Source organism: Amblyraja radiata, chromosome 35 (genome assembly GCF_010909765.2).
Source record: "Amblyraja radiata isolate CabotCenter1 chromosome 35, sAmbRad1.1.pri, whole genome shotgun sequence".
Lineage (NCBI taxonomy): Eukaryota > Metazoa > Chordata > Chondrichthyes > Rajiformes > Rajidae > Amblyraja > Amblyraja radiata.
Genome location: NC_045990.1, coordinates 8,933,746 through 8,956,203, shown reverse-complemented (window position 1 = coordinate 8,956,203; position 22,458 = coordinate 8,933,746). Strand labels below are relative to the sequence as shown.

At 45.6% G+C, this 22,458-nt stretch overlaps 2 protein-coding genes across 5 annotated transcripts in view; both read right to left on the bottom strand.

Moving 5' to 3' along the window:
• Nucleotides 1-791: 791 nt before the first annotated feature.
• Nucleotides 792-3,729, bottom strand: timm29 (translocase of inner mitochondrial membrane 29). Its single transcript, XM_033050940.1, has 2 exons — nucleotides 3,559-3,729; nucleotides 792-1,689 (listed from the first exon to the last, which is right to left on the bottom strand). Exons 1-2 carry the CDS (start codon nucleotides 3,692-3,694, stop codon nucleotides 1,082-1,084), a joined length of 744 nt encoding a protein of 247 aa, XP_032906831.1. The 5' UTR covers nucleotides 3,695-3,729; the 3' UTR covers nucleotides 792-1,081.
• Nucleotides 3,730-6,945: 3,216 nt separating this feature from the next.
• carm1 (coactivator associated arginine methyltransferase 1) overlaps nucleotides 6,946-22,458 on the bottom strand; it is a 50,523-nt gene continuing 35,010 nt past the window's right edge. The window contains exons 15-18 of one of the 4 annotated variants that reach the window (XM_033051018.1): nucleotides 22,056-22,061; nucleotides 20,824-20,902; nucleotides 15,661-15,729; nucleotides 6,946-11,450 (exon numbers count right to left, since the gene is read on the bottom strand). In XM_033051018.1, the coding sequence (XP_032906909.1) occupies nucleotides 11,308-11,450; nucleotides 15,661-15,729; nucleotides 20,824-20,902; nucleotides 22,056-22,061 (297 nt within the window). In that variant the 3' untranslated portion in view covers nucleotides 6,946-11,307. The remainder of the gene's footprint in view (nucleotides 11,451-15,660; nucleotides 15,730-20,823; nucleotides 20,903-22,055; nucleotides 22,062-22,458) is intronic. The other 3 variants (XM_033051019.1, XR_004416945.1, XR_004416944.1) reach the window with 3 other exon arrangements.

Below are 22,458 nucleotides of genomic sequence, written 5' to 3'. Positions count from 1 at the left end.
CGAATCCCAGACGGAAAACTCAACAGGGAGTTATGGCCTTGATTCAGGGCAGCGACCCCGGGCAGCCCTTCTCACCCACAAGGACCCCATCTCCCGTCCCCACCTCTATCCGAGGCAGCAACACCAGACTGGTACTTCACTGGCCCAGTAAGGAGATGCTGCGCTGTTGAAGGCCAGGGGTTCCAAACCCACGTTACCTGGAGGTGCAGAGCTCACATTGAGAAAGGGCAATCTCAGGTCCAGTATTTCACTGCTGTGGTGACTTGTTCCTGCATCAAACCCGACAGTAAAAAAGTGTTCACACAACATGGTGGCACGGTGGCGCAACGGTACAGTTGCTGCTTTACAGCGCCAGAGACCCGGGTTCGATCCCGACTACGGGAGCTATCGGTACGGAGTTAGTACCTTCTCCCTGTGACCTGTGTGGATTTTCTCCGGATGCTCCGGTTTCCTCCCACACTCCAAAGATGTACAGGTTTGTAGGTTATTTGACTTGGTGTTAATGTAAAATTGTCCCTATTATGTGTCTTCTTCTTCTTCTTCTTGCGTATGGTGTGCACAGCCTAAAGTTGTGGGTCAACTTGCTCTAAGTGATCTTGTTTGTGCACATCGGGATGATTGCATTAGTTGAAACAGGGTGGACCAAGTGAAGGTTGCAATCTCCCACCCCCTCGTGTGTGTGTGTGTAGGATAGTGTTAGTGTGCTGGGGATTACAGGTTGGTGCGGACTCGGTGGGCTGAAGGGCCTGTTCCTGCGCTGTATCTCTAAACTAAAACTAAACATCACGGCCTGATGTCTTAATTATAGAACTGTTTATTTTGAAACCATTTATAGCAGTGCCAAGTTTAACCAACCAAGAATGGGTGGAGAGGAAGTGGGCATCAACATTTCGACAGACACATGCACAGGCTGGGAATAGAGAGACACACTCCACATGCAGGAACCTGGGATTAATTAGAGTGGCATCATGGTTGGCACAGACACAGTGGGCCGAAGGGCCTGATCCTGCATTGTCCTGGTCTATATTAGAGGTGTTGAGTTGTATTCTTCGTGGTGTGGCATGGCAGTGAGCAGTGCCCGTCAGCTTCCTTCACCCTCCTGCATGTCCTCCTCTCGGAGAATGATAGGCTGGAACTTTAATTCAAACAGTCTCTCGTTCTCAGCCGAGTGGAGGTCCTGTGATGTGACGGTCCGCAGCTCAGCGGGGAGGTGGGCAAACTCGTCGTCATTGATGTCCCAGTCTTTCATCTTGGAGACGAGCACCCACCATTTGCCCAGGAAGCCCAGGTCTAAAACCCGGTCTGGAAAGTCCGACCATCTTGGCCTCAGGTACACGCAATGCGCGCCGTAGATGCTGGTGTCCGGGTCGTAGGGGGCCGTGTACACCAGGGAGAAGACGCCCAAACTCACGTGCCGGAGACAGCCCTGGGTTTTAATTGTCACCAGCTTCTGGATGTGCCGGTCTGCGTGGCAACTACGGACCAAGGGTGACAGCACCAGAAGCTGGTTGGAGGACTCCAACAGAGACTCCTGGAAGGATTTTTCGGAGGGGTTGTAGTAGGCGCAGGTGGCAGCCCCCCCCAGCAGGAGGCAGTAAAGGGATGCCTTCCACGGATTATCCCTTGCCCCCACGACGATCTCTTTACACGCCTCTCGATAATCAGCAACCAGACTCCACATCCACACACCTGCAGGAGCATGAAATAATGTATGAAAACCACACTTTGTCCCAATGATTCAGAGTCAATATGCACAGGAGGCGGACATTCAACCCATCGAGAATGTCCTACTGCTAGCACAGCAATCCACTCCACCCACACAGCCTGACCTCCCAATTATATTCCCATCCAGGCACAAGGAACTGCAGGTGCTGGAATCTTGAGCTAAAGACAAAGTGCTGGAGGAACTCAGCAGGTCAGACAGCATGTATGGAAGGATTAGACAGACAATGTTTTGGGTTGGGACCCAACTTCCAGTCTGTCTATTCCCTCCAGATGCTGCCTGACCCCCTGAGTTCCGAAAGCACTTTGCGTTTCGCTAATTTCTCATCAAATTCCTTTTCGAAATTTAGGGGGATGAAGGGTGATCTTAGAGGTGTACAAAATCATGAGAGGAATAGATTGGGTAACCGCACAGTCTTTTGTCCAGAGTAGAGGAACTGAGAAACGGAGAACATGGGTTTAAGGTGAGGGGTTAAAGATTTAATGGGAACCTGAGGAGTAAAACCCTTTTGCACAAAGGCTGGTGGGTGTATGAAATGAGCTGCTGGTGGGTGTATGAAATGAGCTGCTGGTGGAGGTAGTTGAGGCAGGTACTATCGCAATGTTCAAGAAACATTTAGAAAGATACATGGAAAGGATAGGTATAGAGGGATATGAGCAAGGCAGGCAGGTGTGACCAGTTTACATGAGGCATGTTTGTCATTGTGGGTAAGTTGGGCCAAAGGGCCTGTTTCCACGCTGTATGTATCTATGAAAATCCCTGATGGATTCTGTTCCCACCATCCGCACGGGCAGTTTGATTTGCATCCTAAACACAGTCTGTCTGCAACTACACCAAATTTTATATCTTACTAACAACCCATCTACATTATTGTCCAAAGATAGACACAAGATGTTGGAGTAACTCAGCGGGTCAGGCAGCATCTCTGGAGAAAAGGAATAGGTGACGTTTTGTGTCAAGACCTAACTTCCCCGTTACCTATTTCTTCCACCCAGAGATGCTGCCTCTCCCGCCGAGTTACACCAGCATTTTGTGTCTATCTTCGGTGTAAACCAGCATCTGCAGTTCCTTCCTACACATTTTTCATCCAGATCATTAGTTCATTTCACAAACAGCTCTACAGGTGGCACGGTGGCGCAGTGGTAGACTTGCTGCCTCACAGCACCAGAGACCCGGGTCAATCCTGACTATGGGTGCTGTCTGTACGGAGTTTGCATGTTCTCCCTGGGACCGCGTGGGTTTTCTCTGGGTGCTCCGGTTTCCTCCCACACTCCAAAGACGTGCAGGTTTGTAGGTTAATTGGCTTCGGTATAATTGCAAATTGTCCCCAGTGTGTGCAGGGAGTGGATGGACGGGAACGTGGGGACAATGCAGTGGAGTGAGAGCAGGGGCTGGATGGGCCGAAGCGCCGCCCGCCACGTGACGGGGGAGGGTCAGTGGTCACATGAGGGGGGGAGGGTCAGCGCCGGGCGTGGTCACGTGAGGGGGGGAGGTCAGGGACGGGCGTGGTCACGTGAGGGGGGAGGTCAGCGCCGGGCGTGGTCACATGAGGGGGGGGGGGGTCAGCGCCGGGCGTGGCCACGTGAGGGGGGGTCAGCGCCGGGCGTGGTCACATGAGGGGGGGGGAGGTCAGCGCCGGGCGTGGTCACATGAGGGGGGGGGGGTCAGCGCCGGGCGTGGCCACGTGAGGGGGGGTCAGCGCCGGGCGTGGTCACATGAGGGGGGGAGGGTCAGCGCCGGGCGGGGTCACGTGAGGGGGGGGGAGGTCAGCGCCGGGCGTGGTCACATGAGGGGGGATCCCGGGACACACTGACCCCCCGGCCGCGGCCTCTCACCAACTCTGTCGCGGAGCCGCGCCCGGAGCTCGGGTCGAGCCGCCGCCGCTGCCGCCGTCGCCGTGAACCGCGCCCAGGGTCCGGGCCGGCCCGGTACCGCCGCCGCTTCCGCCAGCCGCCTCCACACGGCCGCCATGTTGGAGCCGGGAGCTTCCGCCGCTTCTTGGCGGTCCGGGCGGAACCCGCGGCTCGGAGAAACGTTCCGCCCGGGTGGGGACCACGAGCCGGTCGCTCCCCGCCCGCAGCGTCAGGTGCCCGACCTCGTCACTGGGTCTTTAATGTCGGCGGACAGTAATTACTTCTGGTGTGGGATGGATCAAAGATCCTATAATCTTCACCCTACTATAGTTACCCAACCACATGCAACTACATTTAAAGTTTCCCCAAAACCCTTTCTGACTTAAGCCTTCCCTCCACCACCTCCAGTTTAAATTCCATTTGGAATATTTTGGAGGACCAAGAAACCAAGAACCAATCTGCAGATGCTGCCTGAGCCGCTGTTACTCCAGTGAAGGCTTCTCATTAATCCAGGTGTCGGGGGTTATGGGGAGAAGGCAGGAGAATGGGGATAGATCAGCCATGATTGAATGGCGGGGTAGACTTGATGGGCCGAATGGCCTAATTCTGCTGCTAGGATCCCAGGCACTTTTTAAATGAGGATCAGGCCCTTCGGCCCACAATGCCCATGCTGAACATGATGCCAAGTTAACCTAATCTCTGCTTGCACGTGATCCATATCCTTGTGGCTATGTATAAGCCTTTTAAACACCAATATCATATCTGCCTCCACCATGATCCCTGGCAGCACAATGGGTGTCAAGGGTTATGGGGAGAAAGCAGGAAAATGGGATTCGGAGATCAGCCATTATTTAATAGCAGAGGCTTGAGGGGTCGAATGACCTAATTCTACTCCCAAGCCTATAATTTATGAACTCCCCATTGGATTGCAACCTTGTTGTGGTCGGGGAGCTTGTGCGTCTCAGTGACCTCCTAGAGCTATGCCAGCGGGAGATTCGTCTCCTGTTAGGGTCTCCCATGCTGGACAGGTCGAAGGGTAGAGGCGAGACGAAGAGCGATCCACTGGTCCTGCAGGTTGGAGGTTGAGCACAGGGCTAACAACCCTGTCTCGTAAAACAAATATGTTACGGAAACAGCAAAGATGCCCTACATGCCAAGAGGCATAATAGGCAGTAAGTGATTTATGAACTCACCTTAAAGCTATGGCCTCTGATCTCTTCCACTTCCATTCTCAGAGAAAGGCTCTTATTGTCTACCCTATTCATTCGTCTCACAATTTTATGAACTTCCATCAGTCCTCTCCTCAATTTCCAACTAGGATGTCACAATGAGAGGCTATTAGCTATAAGGAGAGGTTGAACCAATTCACTGGAGCATCATAGGGTGCGACCTGACAAGTTTCACTCTTCCAGGGGTGGTGGTGGAGGTAGATATGAAGGTGTTTAAGAGGCGTTTAGAGCCAGGGTATGCAGTAAAATGGGTATGCAGTAAAATGGATTATGTGCAGATATTAATTTGGTATCATGTTCAACAGAGACATTGTGGACCAAACATCCGTTCTCTGCCCTGTACTATTCTATGTTTTATGACCAGTTTTATATTTTCCCATCACAATTAATAAATTATAGTCACTGGTGTCAAAATTCTCCCCGACCAACACGTCAGGCATCTGTCCTGTCTTATTTCCCCAAGAGGTAGAGATTTGCTCTTCACTAGTAGGACCACCTATATATTGAGGAAATATTCCTGTACACACATATTCCACCTTATTGTAGTTCTTATTGTAGACTTCTGAAAAAGGGACCACATCGCCCCGATTCTGGCTTATCTCCACTGGCTCCCAGTGCGGTTCAGAATCAATTTCAAGCTCCTCCTTTATGTATACAAAGCCCTTAATGGGCTTGCCCCCACCTACATCAGAATTCTGCTAACAAACCATACTATCTCCAGGTCCCTCAGGTCGGCCGACTTGGGGTTACTGACCATCCCGCGGTCCAGGCATAAGCTCAGGGGCGACCACGCATTTGCGGTTGCAGCACCTAGACTATGGAACAGCATCCCTCTTCCCATCAGAACTGCCCCCTCCATCAACTCTTTTAAGTCTAGACTTAAAACATATTTTTACTCACAAGCGTTTCTTGAGGTCCTCTGAGGGAGCGCTGTATGTATGTATTGTTAGATCTATGTACCTCTGTATGTAGAACGTTAGTACCTGCACTAATGTAAAGCACTTTGGTCAACGAGAGTTGTTTTTAAATGTGCTATAGGACAGGACTGACAGCTCATGTTTCTGTAATAGCTATAATGCCCCATCTACCTATCCAAGGCCAGAGTTCATCGACCTTGCCCGAGAGATCTCCTGCATCAAAATAAATGCAGTTAATCCAGAAGGGCCCCCTTACTCTGTGCTGTGTTCCTGCCTGTCCTTTTTGAGTATAGGAGCAGGGTGGTTCTATTGCAGTTGTACAGGGTCTTGGTGAGACCACACCTGGAGTATTGCGTACAGTTTTGGTCTCCTAATCTGAGGAAGGACATTCTTGCCATAGAGGGAGTACAGAGAAGGTTCATCAGACTGATTCCTGGGATGTCAAGACTTTCATATGAAGAAAGACTGGATAGACTCGGTTTGTACTCGCTGGAGTTTAGAAGATTGAGGGGGGATCTTATAGAAACTTACAAAAGGGGTTGGACAAGCTAGATGCAGGAAGATTGTTCCCGATGTTGGGGAAGTCCAGAACAAGGGGTCACAGTTTAAGGATAAGGGGAAAGTCTTTTAGGACCGAGATGAGAAAAACTTTTTCACACAGAGAGTGGTGAATCTGTGGAACTCTCTGCCACAGAAGGTAGTTGAGGCCAGTTCATTGGCTATATTTAAGAGGGAGTTAGATGTGGCCCTTGTGGCAAAAGGGATCAGGGGGTATGGAGAGAAGGCAGGTACAGGATACCGAGTTGAATGATCAGCCATGATCATATTGAATGGCGGTGCAGGCTCGAAGGGCCGAATGGCCTACTCCTGCACCTATTTTCTATGTTTCACTGAACTGGCTCTTTAACTTCAGTATTGACCTCAACCATGGCATCTGCTTCAGTACTGCTTTGGATCCCACCCTGCTGCCAGACCAGTTTAAATTCTCCCCCCCCCAAGTAGTTTGAGCAGATCTTCCCACCAAGATATTCAGAAGTTCCAAAGAGCCATTCAACGTTTTAAATGTCACCTCTGCACGGCTCTTCCAATGCCACCAAGGTATTGTAAAGTAGAGGAAAAAGATCTTGGTTCAAAGCAGGACATCAACAGCAGAAGACCCCACATCCAAGACCATTCTTCCAAACCGAGCCGGCAGCAGAGAAGCAAAGTCAAGTCACAAAGCATGTAATATTAGTGTTTTATTTGATAATTCATGGTATTACAGGATTATGATTTTCTAACAGTCTAACAATCTCATGTTGCTGTAATAAAATCTACACACAACACAGATGAACAAAGATCTACTCATTCTACAAACATTTCTAAATTGCGCTAAAACACTGAACTACAATATGTTAAATCCTCTAGCAAGGGTTGTTGGATCAGGATAGCTGTAAATGGATTAACCAGAAGATAGTTCAGGGTCAACATCGACTCACATTTGTAAAGTAAGAGGTTTTAAGATCGAACAAAATGGAGACTAATTCCACCCAATGCATTGTACCAATTGTGCAGGGGAAACTGTTAGAAGGTCTCTCACTTAAGCCTAGTTCACCAGGCGAGTGAAGACCCTCACAATATTTGTTCACACCTCATGTACCCCCAACCCTAGTACAAGGACTACTTAAAAAAAAGGGCTACTAACACAAGAATAACTTTCAAATGGGATCCACATTCGCAACCCTGAACTGATCCATTCAGGTTTCACCAGATACACTGTGCTGCCTGCCCAGCTAATCATGGATCAATTCTCCTTGCTGTCAGCCACTGTGATAATTTATCACATTAAACCTTACCCATTCTATTATTTTTTTAAATCCTTTTAACTGTAGAAATATTCTACAAAAGCTGCCTATTTGAGGAGGATGAGGCTAAAGTTGGTCATGCCTGCTCTAGAGTACTCAGTTACGGATCACACTGACAGAGGATTACCGGCGCAAGTGTTTGTACCCCTGCGAGAGATGCCGGCTGCACCAACACTCGACAGATCTGTTTCTCCACTAAACTCAGCCACTTGGCACTTGTTCCCTTGGCTGTCCACAGTCAACAACTCACTCGTGCCCCACATATCCCACCCATTTCCACAACAAGTGCAGATGTATTTAACATTTATTGAGCAGATTATTGCGAGTCCTTGCAGATGTTAATATCCAGCTTGCAGATGTGTCCGAACAGAAACGCATTTTCTCCCTCCCCACCGACCTAAACTCGGAAAGCCAGACAATTCTCAGTCGGCCATCTCAAGTAATTAAAAGAGAAAACATGGAAAGTTTGTAGCCCTTCAGCCTACCATCGATCACCCGTTCACACTACTTCTATGTTATCCCACGTTCACATCCGATCTCTGCACACAAGGGGCAATTTACAGAGAACAATTAATTAACTGACAAACCGTGGGATGTGAGTGCACCTGGAGGAACCCACGCAGTCACAGGGAGATGGTGCAAATTCCACACAGAAGCACCCGAGCTCAGGATTGAACCCGGGTCTTTGGCACTGAGGCAGCAGCCCTACCTGCTGCCCTAAATGCTGCCTGATGTTCAGGAAAATTGTCCCGTTCCATGGCACGTCCCAAGGAACAATACTGGGTGAATCGCGATCGGTGGGTGTGGGGGGGGAAATATTCAGCATGGAGTCGCCCCAAGCCTGTGCAGAACATAGTCTCAGCAACAAGGCCAAATTGGGGGGGGGGGTTTAACTAAAAGTAAAATCTCAGGATAATGCTGTAAATAATAGGGAAGTGAAGAGTAGTATAAAAAAAAACCACAGCCACAAAAACTTGAGCTAGTTCTTGCTCATCAGATCTGTAGGCATGTACTATGATTCGTGTCAAGACTCCAGAGATGCTGCCTGACCCGCTGAGCTACTCCAGCTTTCTGTGTATCCTTGTTTCTATTGTTAATTTTGACAAAGTGGTTGTAGAAACAAGGAACTACTTACCAAAAAAAAAAAACTCACAGGCAGCATCTCTGGAGAACATGGAGACGTTTTGGGTAGGGACCCGTTGAACAGCACCTATCTATGTTTTCCAGAAATGCTGCCTGACCCGCTGAGTTACTCAGGCATTTTGTCTCCTCTTATTTTCCTTCACAGTGGTTATTGTAAGATGCAGGGGACCCATAATTTGCAAGGACGGATGCACATTTAAAAAAAAACCTGGGGCTCATTACAGAGATCTGCAGACATCTACAGAGGTCAAGATACTTGTTGAACGTTAGTTAGTCTCAGTAATATCCTGGTGCACCTCCCCACATGACAAGCCACTGCATACAGGTAAATGTAACCACTCACCCCTGCTAGTAGTGTTCAACTGGATAGAATACAACTCGAATCTCTAAAGATCTCTGGGAACTGCAGATACTCTTGGTTTGCCAATGCTTTGTGCAAGACTCAGCTGCTGCCACACAAGTAAACTCACACTGCCATGTATTGGTGGAGGGCTCTTGTTAATCAACTCATCTATCAGATCCATACCGGGAAGGCAGGTGAAGGAGCACCTCCTAGTTAAATTCAATCCTTGCACTGAAGCGTCATGCAAAAGAGGCAACGTAAGATTTTATTGCAGAGGTTCAAGTTCTCTCTCGCACACACAAACACGCAGTCTCACACAACATCACTAAGCTGTAGCTGACCCCTTCATAACAACTCTATCCTGATCCTCAACATTTTAGGTCACGGTGTATCAAATAGAAAATCGGTGTGCAGAGAAACATTTTATCAGCTTGCGCAGGGAAATCAGGGCTGTTTCCCCTCCGTCCCTGGCACTGCAATGGCCGTACTGCTGATTTAGTTTGCATACGGCAAAAGCATTAAAGACAACATGAAAAATGAAGGCAGCCAAAGAACTTAGTCAGGGCACAAGATTTTGGAAAGGAAAGGAGCCAGGAGGCTTTGAATCCTTTCCTCAAAAAAAGTAAAATGCCTTGTATGACAAGACATCGAGAATTTATAGTCTGCAGAGATTAAATAAATTCTTCTATCAGAGATTGCTGCCAGCAATTATACAACTATTTCAATAGAAATATACAGACATTGCTGCAAGTTACAATCAGAAGATGCTGGAAAAACAGCCCCGTTTCCTCTCCATCTGATAGAAAAGCGGAGTTTCATTCCCGTCAATCTCGAGGTTTGGAAGTTAATCAGAGGCAAACGTGGAGGCAAGTAGAATGAATGAATCTGGAGTGTGGAGCACAAAATCCTGTACCCTAACTGTGGTGTCGCACTGCTGGAGAACACCTAGAACCCAATTCAGCAGCATCCCTTTAAAGGTACAAAGAAACAAATTCCAACATATATACCCACACAAGTTGCTGCCAAAGCAGCCAGACCCGTTTTTAAGTCATGTATGTATGGCACCAATAGCAATGGCACCAGAACAGTGCCCTCAACCTACCATTGCATGTAGTTTGAACCCAAGAAGAAGATATCGGCAGCCATGTAGCACTGAGAGGCGGAACTGTTGAAAACAGCCAGGCGAGGATTCAGCGCAGGAGCCTCGGTCATTCTTCAGTGTAAATGTCTGCATGCAAAGCGTTAAAGAATCACATTTGGGTTGGATTCAGCGATGAGGTGGCTTGCTCAAGGTCCGTCCCTGCAACGCCGAGCACCAGATTCGCCCCTCCGCAGGTTATTTGCCGCACACGCCGGCCGGCCTTTACGTTGCTGAGCTTTGAGGTGATCCTGCAAAAACTGTCAAAACGAAGAAACAGGGCAGGCAGACAAAGAGGCAAACCAGACAGGTATAAAGGAACGGAGAATTCAACACCAAAAAATATATATAATCCAATTCCTCCTCTTTTACTATAGCCAACACCAAATCTGCAAAACTGTCCTTCACAAAACAAGCTTAAAGCTTCTCATTCATTACACGTTTCAAAGTCAGGGAAATATTTCCACCTGCCTGCTGGTGCTTAAACTTTTAAAACAACACACCAAATGCTTTAAATGAAACCATGTCCAAATATCAAATACATTTGATAGTCAGCCTGCTCATGCCCAAAGCCAATTTAGAATTTTAAAAATGCCAATTGAAATTGCGGAGTGATTTATTTGAGGTTAGCGTAATGGAGGGAGTGAGGGGAGGTGAGGTTGGGGCACACTGGAGAAGAAAAACCCTCCATAAACCACTAGCTCCATTACCCTGATAAATCTGTAGTGGAAGGTGCATTAACACTTATGGCAGGATTTCTAGAAGACAGACTAGCAAGGATATCTACTGACTACAAACCAATTGCAGGATCAGACAGCAATCATCGTTTCATCTCCCACCCCCCCCTTCTTGTTTATTTTAAGTATATAAAACTTTACAAGTCTGGTATCAAAGCATTGTTGTATCTCCCTGGTAAAAACCAAGAAAAAAAAGACACCTTCCCTACCCACCCCTCACGCACACACCTACTTTCCCCATCTCGGGCTTAGCTAAATCCATGGGACGATGAATTTGGACAATTCATAGACTTTTATTTGGAGGGAACTGAATCTGGATTTGTTTTTTAATTCCTCTTGAAAGTATCAGTTCTAAAGGTCAGAGGTGGTGTTGTGAACTTTTAGCTGCCATAGTGCATTGTGTTGGTGCTTATGGACATCGGAGAGGCCATTGAGATGGCAGGGCCGCCCATGGTGAACTGATTGTTGATCGAATAGTGACTGCTGCTGGGAATAACTCCACCCGGTCCACCGCTCGATGAGCCTAAGAAAACATAACAGAATAACAAACAACCTTAAACACCAAGTCTTCCAGGTAAAAGAAAAACATTTAAAATAATGGCAACTCATTTCCTTCAAGTACATTCTTGCACCAGTTGACAATCCAGGTACCTAGCTGGTGTCTCAGTCGGGCTGCCCGATATCTAAGCTGGTGTCTGCAACTCTCCCTGTGGATGGGACAGGCAATCCCCCCCCCCACTAAACAGACCATCCCACTTATATTGAAGGAATTAGCTGCAAAGACTGAGAATTCACGTCACACTATGAAGAGACGGGATGAGGAAAATGAAGGTATATATTCGCTACCCTATTCTCTGCAGTAACGAGGCTTAATCCTGCCCGTATTCGCTCATGTTCATTCAATAAATTTGCTCCCATCCAGGTGAAAGCAAGCACCCCTCATCAGCAAAACTAGATTGAAGAAAACCTGGGGGTGGGAGAAAAGGGGCACTTGAAGGGCAGTCTTTGGGCAAGGGTCAATTCCTATGGCATTGGCTGACCTTCACTACTCTGCCTACAGGATAGTTCATCACAGGAAGGCTGAACATCACTAGCACTGTTCTGTGACGCAACTTGTGCACTTCACAGTTACAATGGCCATTTCTCCCCATACCCTCTGCACAGCCCACAGTAGTAGCCAAGCCTCCTTGCTTTTAAACAAAGCATGACCGAAATAAGCAAACTGCATGCAGTAAAAAAAACCCACTTTAAGCAGTTAGTTACAAGCAACGGTATGAAGTAGAGAGCTGTATCGAGGTTATCACTGGGCAATAAAAAGTCAGATGCACCCAATCAGACATTATGGGAATGTTCATTTAAGTTAATAAAAAGTTTAAACTTTGAATCGCTGAACGACTGTGTTGCTTTTGCTGAGGGCAAGCTCACTGTAACTTTGCTGCAGACTTTGGATGCTGGCTGGTCAAATAATGGATATTAGATACCAAAGCAGTACCCTGTGCAAAATGTACATAAGCCAAAGAAACGATGGAATCAGCCATAAGTGTCTATCTAAACTTTTAAGAAACAAAAAAAAAGTGATGTGCAAAGTTTTGTGTGGATGACCTCCCTGAATACACCTCACTATTTAGTTTAGCTGGAATATTAGTTCCTGCTGCATAGTGCTCCTCAAACAATTAAGGCAAGACGTGATGTCTCTGACCAAGCTGAGAGAACGATCCTCTTCCAATGGTGTTAAATTAAATTAAATTTAACAATGGTGTTAAGTTAAATTAAACTGTTCTAACCCCCTCCGTCCTCCAAAGCCAGTTTTGGGCCAAGGTTTGGCTTTAATGAAGAAGAAACCTCACAAGGGACCAAGGGGCTTTACACAGAGCCAATTCAGTCACAAGCTGATCTAGCTGCACTTCCCTGTGAGAATCAGCAGAGCCAGGAGAAACTCGACTCGTATGAATATTAAAAAAAAAAAGTATATTTCTCTCAACAGTATCACACAAAATTAAATTTCATCCCTATCCTGATGCTGGGGGATGCTGCTCCAGCTCTCAAGCACTGAGGTGATGAGGCTATTTTGCTGTTTTGTTTCAGCATCCACTTGCAGTGAACACACACAGTGATGTGTTTGTAATAAGCTACCTTTAGCGGAGAGGTCGGGGCAGTGCTATTTCAGGGCTTATAACCAGTGCAGTTTTTAAAAATGGTTTTAACATCACCTAGGTGGAGTGATTTGTGCATGGCCTGAAAGCAAGGCCTTGTGGAAATGTTAAGATCTGATTGTTGTGCCATACAATCGCTCTGTTAGACCACTGGTCATTGTTCCTGGTGTATTTGGTGTGATTTTGGGATGGGAAGAGAAGGCTATGACTCATTCTCAACATCGAAGAGAGAGGGGGGGGGGGGGGTGGGGGGGGAATAGAAGGGAAGCAGAGAGCAGACAACTTCCAACACCAAATCTCATGGTGCTTGAAAGCTTGAAAAAGTTAGTCTTATGAGTTTATCCTAGTTGTGGACAAATTATGTGGGGCTGAGTTTAATAGACTCTCCTCATTCCTCACTTTGCCATTGAATGGCCCAGGTATTAATATGAGAAGCAATGCTACACATTGAATAAAAAATAAAAAAATAATAAAAATCCCCCACATTGAGATGATTTTTTAAGCCAAAATCAAAGAATTGTCCATTAAAGACCCTTGTCATTTTGTTGTATGTAAAATAATACCCATAATCGACTACTGTTTGGAGGATTACGAATTTTGGAGACATCCACCCCCTTTTGTTCGCTGTCGCTATGGGAAGCGTTTTTTTTTTGTTTTGTTTTTTAAATAGCAACACATGCACTCATCATGAGCTATGTGCAGACACAGGGCCTTTAATCAACACTTCATAGTTACCAGCATGCTATGAACCTTACTGACAGAAATCCAGCTCCAGGCACTTGTAGCAGCCTGCTGCCAATGGAATTCCTAAAACGATGAGCCATGTGGAGAACAAAACAATCCCATCAAAGTCATTAAACAGCCAGCCTTACAGCCAAGGTTCCAACAAGGTCACTTTGTCCTCTTTGGGGAAGCCAATACTGGAGTCAAAAAAACAGGGAGAAAAGATGCAACTGTACAGACCATACAGGCACTTTGGCATTGGCATGCATTTTGTAAGCAAAAGTTAACCAAAGCTCACCAGACCCATTAAATGGGAGGCAGTGAGCAGCCCATTATTGGAACAAAGTTTTAACCAATTTAAATAGCTTAAAATACAAATTCTACACAAACGGGGATCCCCCATGAGCATTGGAACCATAGCTGTATGCTGGAGAGCTGGTTTGCATGTAGAGATAAAGGAGAGGGTCGAGACAGAAGGGGGGGGGGGGGGGAGAGAAGAACAGGACAAGGAAGAGTGGAATGAGGGAAAGGAATGATGGGGAAGGATGAGGAAAGGTGGGGTGGAGAGGATCGAGGAGAGAGGCAAGATAGAGAGAAAGGATTGAGGGGGAGAAGATGTGAGAGGGAAAGGATTGAGGGAGAGAAGATGGGGAGAAGAAGGATTGGGGAAGGCGATGATAGGGAAAGTTGAGGAGGGGAAAGACTGGGGAGCGGGGAAATGAGGGAGAAAAGAATTGAGGGAGAGGAAAGATAGAGGAGAAAAAAGATTGGAGAAGGATTGAGGGGAGGGAAGATGGGAGGGTGAGGATTGAGGGAGAGCAAGGAACTAAAAAGAAAAAGAGGATAAATAAACAGACTAATTCAACTTGCACAGGGAGATCAACTCAAATTTCAGAGAGAAAGACAAGGTGCAAATGCTAAAATTACACCAGGGAACCAAAGATGAGCTGACTTCTACTCTGGTGTGAACAACACCAGAGAGGACAACTCGCTTCATCCCCATTCAGTGGCTGATAGAACTTCAGTGAATTTGCAATACTTGCGGGTTATGATTAAATTAAACAGCAAAGGGTTACTGATCTGACAAAGTTCAACAGCAAAGGAATAACAAAGGCCATCATGCAATCAGAATAAATTCCCACGTTTCAATCAGCGTGACCGACCAAGACGTGGGAAACGTGGTCTGACTGGGTGGAGGAACATATGGGGCTCCAGCAAAATGGCAGTGTGTTGTGCTTCACTGGAGAGCTGCATAGACGCGTAGACCGGCCTGGCTGCCCAAGACAAGTTTCCGGAACAATCTACGTTGTGAGGCAGAAAGTAACAGCTTGACCGCAGCCTTGGTGGAGAATGTCATGTCAACACGAACACTAGCCTGGAGTTCTCCCTCCCAAGCCGTGGACAGCTGCACAAAAGCATTTGTGACTGCAAGCATCAGATTTTAAATGATTAATAAATCAAATGGATGAACTATGGGAGGCCTTGCACCTCAATTTACAGCAACGGGATGGTGCGAATTGATAATTTTTCCTCAACTGTGTAGCAGGGAGTAACATGGACACCAAGCTTGGAGCTCATGGGCAGGAGGTTACAATCCAATCTGTGGCAGGTTGTACTGTGCCTTTAACCTTTTCACAACTGAAAGTTCAGTTCTTTCCCCGTGCACAGAGGACGTTAGCAAGCAGACCAGCCAACACTTTATTGCATATCAGGCTCGTAGGTGCAGTCTGCCAATTCCAGAAGGAACTGGATTGGCTACAGGTTGCTATGGGTGCCTGGAGCCAAGCAGTTGCGTTTCCGTTGGCAAGTTTCATTCGACCGGTCAAGCCTCAGAGGGGTTCAGGGCCATGTCTTTACCCTGTATAAATCCTGTGCTCATAATGGATCCCAGTCTTGAGTGAGTGTGATTCACTATCCCAGTGTTGGCTGTGAAGAGAGGAGGAGAGAAACCTTCCAGTAAAATACGACAAAGGGAGGGAAAAGCACTCTATACAAAAGCAAAACAAAAAAAGCTCATTCCTCAATAATGCATCACTAAAGTTCAATAATATTTGGTGCCATCCTTTGCACCAAGATGCCCACAGCAGCCAGATGTAAATCAGATCGTTGACATCATGCATAGCTCATCAATAAAAGGAATGCTGCAACCAGGATTTCAAAGAGGAACAAAATGCCCCAGGAGCTGACAGCAGCAAGGCAGCACATCCATTACACTGCATCTGGATCGTAACTCCACTCTATTGCAGCTTTCTGGAAACACTCGGTGGAAAATATTTTGACATCTTTGCACAGGGGGCTAAGGGCTGAAAACCAGAATGTGAAATGTTTCAGCTCTTTCTGGAGGTGCCGATACTTTGAGGTGTAATGAGGAACGGGCCAAGGACCCGCCAGGCACTGAACCAAGTGACGTTTCTTTGTGCAAGCCCAAACGATCGGATCAGGAAGAAGATCGCAGCAGAGTTTAACCCCAGTGCCCCCCCCACCAACAATCTTCATGGGGGAAACATCCAGGAAAGAACAACTTTGTTGTAGTCTCCCCGATACTAAAGATGCTCAATGCCAACTGTAGCACCCCTGCTGGACTGGAGGTATCATCACACCTGGTGGAAATACTATTTACCCATAGACCATGAATTGACAAGTCAATTATTGCATCCTTTCTTCCTCAGTCTTAAGAAGCATTTTACCCCATAACGTTATATAAACCTACTGATTTATCCCCAGGAAATAGGCAGCAACCCTCAACAGAATGTTCCGCCACCTTACTTGCACCCAAGACCACAATTCTAACCCAATCTTGCACAATTTAGAGTAACGGACAGGTCCTGGGGAGTTTGGGGAAACGACACCAAGGAAAGACAAAAGTCTACATATGATAAAACAAAACTGATCTTTACATTAGCAGCTTGCGTCTCAATAGAAACAAAAAAAAAATCTCCTTCAAACTGAAATATTGATTGTGGATATCACCTCACTAGCTATTTCTCGGCTGAAGGCGAGACACACTAATATCATTGAGTAAAAAGGATAGCACAAGTAACAACGAAGTCGCTACAACACTAACCAGGAGGAAAACTACCAAAACATATCATGGTTGAACTTTTAAAAAAAATTAAAAAAATTACATCTCCGCTACATGTAATCTGAGTTTATGGTATTGTCAATTTGTTAAGGACAGTTCTGGGCAAGTTCAATGCCAACCTCATGAAGTGACTTAGGATAACTTATATGTAGACAGAAATGCGGGAGGAATTCAGCGGGCAAGGCATCATCTATGGAGCAAAGGAATAGGTGACGGGTCAAGACCCTTCTTCATATATGTAAGTGCCCGCAAATTCAAACAATCGAGGTGCGCACCCCAAAATTATTTCGACATTTGGTGGGAGGATGACAGAACGTCACCTTCATTCAGGTTTGTTGTTTTAATTTTTAAAAGATAATTTATTCTCTTGCATGTTGAATAAAGTTATAACAATGAAGGATAAACTTGCTGTGGTGTTTAATTAATTCATCACTCACAGGACGAGGGTGGTGCTGGCAACGGTACCATTTATTGCCCATCCCCAATTCCTCATGAACAGGGTGGTCAAGTTCGAGGCAAGCACACTGGAGAGCCGAGTCTATGCTATTGATACAACTAATAACCTGCCCTACAAAACAAACGAGGCAACCGCTTCCTCGATTAAATCACAGAGTCTGACACTTCAGTAGAACTCAGTAGATGTGGGGTCAAAATGTTAGCTTTACATTCCTTTCTACATCCCTCGCTCAAGTTTGGACAAGCCCTCAACCATTAACATCATACAAACAAGGATCTGCAGATTTAGGATCTCTTTAAGGTTTCCTTCCCTTTCTTTGTTGGGAAAATATAAGCGGATGTCTAAGATTTTTATAAATCTTACAGGTACCAGGTTGGCATGTTTACACAAAAATGCTACACACACTAGGTTTGGTTCTGGCATATAGAAGTACCCCAACTCATCAATGTTGGGCCAATATTCCTTCCAAATTGAAAAATTGATAGTGCAGTGGACAACATACAACAGAACCCAAAACTAGAGGTAAATAGGGGGAAAGGACATGGGAAACTATACCATAAATGACAATAAAAAGAACAAATGTGAATAAACTAATGATTGGATTAAGAAACATCAATGGCCAAAAATAAACCGTGACCAGGTAAACAATGCAGAAGAAGGGAGATATCCGCAAGATGATACCACAATTGACAGAGCCCACATTTATATAGAAAGACAGAAGAAGCAGGAGATGTTTTACTATAGGTGACTTGGACGTGGTCAATGTTACGAGAACAGTGCAAAGGAAAGACACAAGCAAGATGCATGCCCTTTAGTTGATGGGCACAGATCCAAAAACACGAAGATTCACCAAATCTGATGATTCAGCAGAAATGTCTTCCCTCTGTGGTGAGATGTGGAACATGCTAATACATGGTGTAGCTGAGGCAAAAATGATTGCTGCATACATAGGAAAACACAAGGGAGAAAGGAGCAGAAGCAAGAGTTGATAGGGCGAGATGAAGCAATTTCATTGATCGAGCCGAAAGCGACTGGGCAAGTTCTAAATTCCACACTATGCTCTTTCCATATCAGCAGTTCCAACACATGTGTTAAAATGGGACAGGATGTAGCTAATCTCTATTCCAGAAGGGCGTTTCTCTTGTACGGTCTCACTGCTTCTTGGAAAACCAGGCTCATCAGGGCCACCCAAATTTGTCCATGTCCAACAGTTAGAAAGCAAACTCTGCTCCCCATCAGAACACTCACCAAATTAGTTATTTATATTTCATCTATTTAGCCCCTCTTTTCCCTTAAGCTCTCACTTAAATATATTAATGGAATGCAAGGCCCTCAAGCTGAACAGAAGTGGCAAAATGTTGGATATCAGGAAGTTATGCTAAATTCAAACATTATATTAAATCTTCCATGAACATCTAGAGTAAAGGCTGGTCAGATCAGCAAGAGTCAAACTTTAACCACATTTACTATTTAACAATGTAGCAACGTTTAACAACTGGGAAGGAGACTTTTGTCAGACATTAGGTGATAAGGCATACAAATCATTTCTACTAAACACTGACAACAACTAATGGATTGCTCACCATTCAGTCATTGTAACAGATTGAAAAGTACATCATGGAAACAGCTCCTTCTTCCCACCAAGTCCCCACTGACTATCGATCACCCATTCACATTAGGTCTATGTTATCCTGCTTTCCCATCCACTCCCTACATATTAGGGGCAACTTACAAAGCGCCAATTAACCTACAAACCCGCAAGTCCTTGCAATGTGGGAGGAAACCCATACAGGCAGCTCCCGAGGTCTGGATTGAATCTGGCTCTCTGATGCTGTGAGGAAGCAGCTCTACCAGCTGAGCCACTGTGCTACCCACTTAAATATTTTTGGTTTAGAATGCCGAGCTAATGCAAAGCTGTTCAAATCAGACAAGTGTCAAAAGAACGTGGATACCTATCGTCACAGCTAGTTTTCCATAATGCCCAGTGCATGACACAGCCTTCCAAATAAAATTAATTTAAGATTCTTTCTCTTATCCTTTCATAAGAATGTTATAGAAATAGCCCAACTAAGTGAAAATGCGAACACTATTTAATAACGTACGGGGGGGGGGGGGGGGGGGGGGGGGGGGTGAGGTAACCTTATTACAGAAGACAACGATGCAGGCATTTTGATCAGTACCGCTTGAGAGTTGGTCAGCAGGAATTAATGTAACGAGTCAATGAATAGCAAGTTATAATTCATTTTTAACCCGCACACTTTAGTGTCGGTTTCGCTGGGTTACACCTGCCAACTTCATATACTTTGTAACGTTGTTGACGCCCTTTATGTGGTGACTATTGCATACCTTTTCACAGCGACTTGTCATATGTGAGAATATAAGTGTTCATGCAGTCATCTTAGACCATGACCATGAGAACATCTGAGCTGCCTGGTTAGTGGTGGGATGGCTCTGAGCCACCATTGCATCGTGGTGAGGTGGGGACAACTGAAAAGGGAATCAAGCTGGACCTCATTCATATAGAATGGGATCAGAAGAAAGCTGCTTGGACCATATACCCACCATTGATTTATCGTTAGCCGATATGGAATAATTGTATCTTCACTTTAATGGAATGCTATTCTTGACAGATACCTCCGATCTCCTGCCCAACTCAGAGAATTGGCAATTTAGGTCCCTCACCCTCTGGAAGTAACTCAACACAATCTATCTCCTCCATTTCCTCAGTTCTGTTGGGAAGTATCCAGCAGCTTCAACATCTTCATACAGTGTGGTGGGCCATCCTTTTATGGTCAGGAGAGGACTACAAAATGGTGCCGGATGAGATATGAGAGGAATTTGGATGTGGGATTGTGTTGGAATTATATCTAACGCAGTACACTTCAGACAAAATAATTTCTCAGCTCAATCCTACACAAAACATATCCCACAAAATAGTGAGAGTGAAGCAAGAGTGAATCATACTCGGCTTGTTTTTACACACTCCATCCGAGACTTCCCAAAGTGTTAAAAAAAACAAAAAACATTGGCTCTTAATCGATCACTTGGGGGGGGGGGGGGGGGGGGGGGAAGAGACAAACTCCAAATCAAATTACAATCTTCTGTACCCAGCCGGTAGAAAACTGGATCCCACTTCGTAGACTGTCAGCCAGTTTAGAAAATGTGTCATTACCACAAAAGGGTTGCGGCTGACACAAAAAAAACACAAGAAAAAAGTTGCCAACCAGTGAACCAAGCCACCAGGCAGAGGGCGAGTTCCGGAAGATCACATCCATATTAATGAATAAATAGTTAAACAAATTACACATAGCTATGGGGGAGCATATACTCTTTAAAGACAACCAGAGCCCCCTAACAATGGAAGGGAGGAGGGTGTGAAGATTATCGTGGTTTGGAGTTTGACAAACCCTTGGCTACCAATGTTCCTTTGCAACCTTGAACTTTCTTACTAAGCTGCTGAACAGCATTATTTTATACCTACCTAATGGAATCAGGTTGTTGTGGCTGACTGCAGATCCACTGGCAATCACATTGCTCAAGTCATAAGCTGTTGGGACTCCTTCAAAAGTGGAAAAGCACAATGTCACATTTTTTTTACCTGCATCACCAATGGCAGTTTAACTGATTAGAATAACATCAGCATTAAAATTCTTCCACAAACTCATTTGCCCTTCGTCATACGGAACTAATCTCCCTCCATAAACTGCCAGCAATTCCAATGAGAAGGATGTGTTCTACATTGAAAATTCGTGGTTGTAAATGTTGAACAGGGCATCAAAAAGTTATGTAAAATAAAGCAGCAATTATCAGCTCCTCAGCAGCAATTCTTCTCATGCCCTGACCCAAAACCTTACCTATCCACGTTCTCCAGAGATGCTGTCTGGCCCGCTGAGTTGCTCCAGCACAGTTTTTATTTGTACAAACAAGCACCTGCGGTTCCTTGTATCTCTTGATAAGTTAGTATGCTTTAGAAAGATAAATGGCTGAATTGATAAGGAAACTCAATCAAGTTTAGTTTGTGCTCTATAAGCAATCCGATTGTTACCAGCAGATTGAGAATTTGTTTACATGCTTGGCACACACACACACACACACACATGCATAGATAACAGCAGTAACTTAGTGGGACAATGTGGTAAGAGTCTGCCAAAAAACAAAATTACAATTCAACGGCACTCTTGTGTGCGAGCATGATTGTGTTCATGTAGTTAGGTTTTACAGAGTTGTATGAAAACACGATCTCATTGTGTCTAGGTACATGTAACAAAAGTAGTTTAGAAACAAGGAACTGCAGATGCTGGTTTACAAAAAAGAGACAAAGAGCAGGAGTAACCGAGCGGGTCGGGTACCATCTCTGGAGAATGTGTCGCAATGCCGAAGGAAGGGTTCCGACCCGCTGACTCGCTGAGTTACTCCAGCATTTTGTGTCTGCGTTCAGCATCTCAGGAGAACATGGATAGTTTTTAAGACGAAACTGCAGATGCTGGAAAATCGAAGGTACACAAAAAAGCTGGAGAAACTCAGCGGGTGCAGCAGCATCTATGGAGCGAAGGAAATAGGCAACGTTTCGGGCCGAAACCCTTCTTCAGAAACGTTGCCTATTTCCTTCGCTCCATAGATGCTGCTGCACCCGCTGAGTTTCTCCAGCTTTTTTGTGAACATTGATAGTTGATGTGTAGGATGGAACTGCAGATGCTGGTTTAAACCGAAGATAGACACAAAAAGCTGGAGTAACTCAGCGGGACAGGCAGCACCTCTGCAGAGAAGGAATGGGTGATGTTTCGGGTCGAGACCCTTCTTGTCTCGACCCGAAACGCCACCCATTCCTACTCTCCAGAGATGCTGTCTGTCCCGCTGAGTTTGCATCTATCTATGGATAGGTGATGTTTTGGGTTAGGATTTCTTCTGAAGGTTCCCAACACTAAAAAAAAGTGCTGGAGTAACTCAGCAAAAAAAAACCAAACAAAGTGTCAGAGTAAATCAGCAGGTCAGGCAGCATCACTGGAGAAAAAGGACAAGTGATGTTTTGGGTCAGAGCCCTTATGTGGGCTTGTAAACATAGTGCGCTGTAAACACTATGATAAGCAAAGTTCAGTGTGTATATATAGCGTGTTTG

Coding starts and splice junctions, on each gene's coding strand:
- timm29 (XM_033050940.1), bottom strand. CDS start 3,694: ATGGCGGCCGTGTGGAGGCGGCTGGCGGAAGCGGCGGCGGTACCGGGC. Junction 1,690..3,558: donor GCGGCTCCGCGACAGAGTTG/GTGAGAGGCCGC, acceptor ATGCTCCTGCAG/GTGTGTGGATGTGGAGTCTG.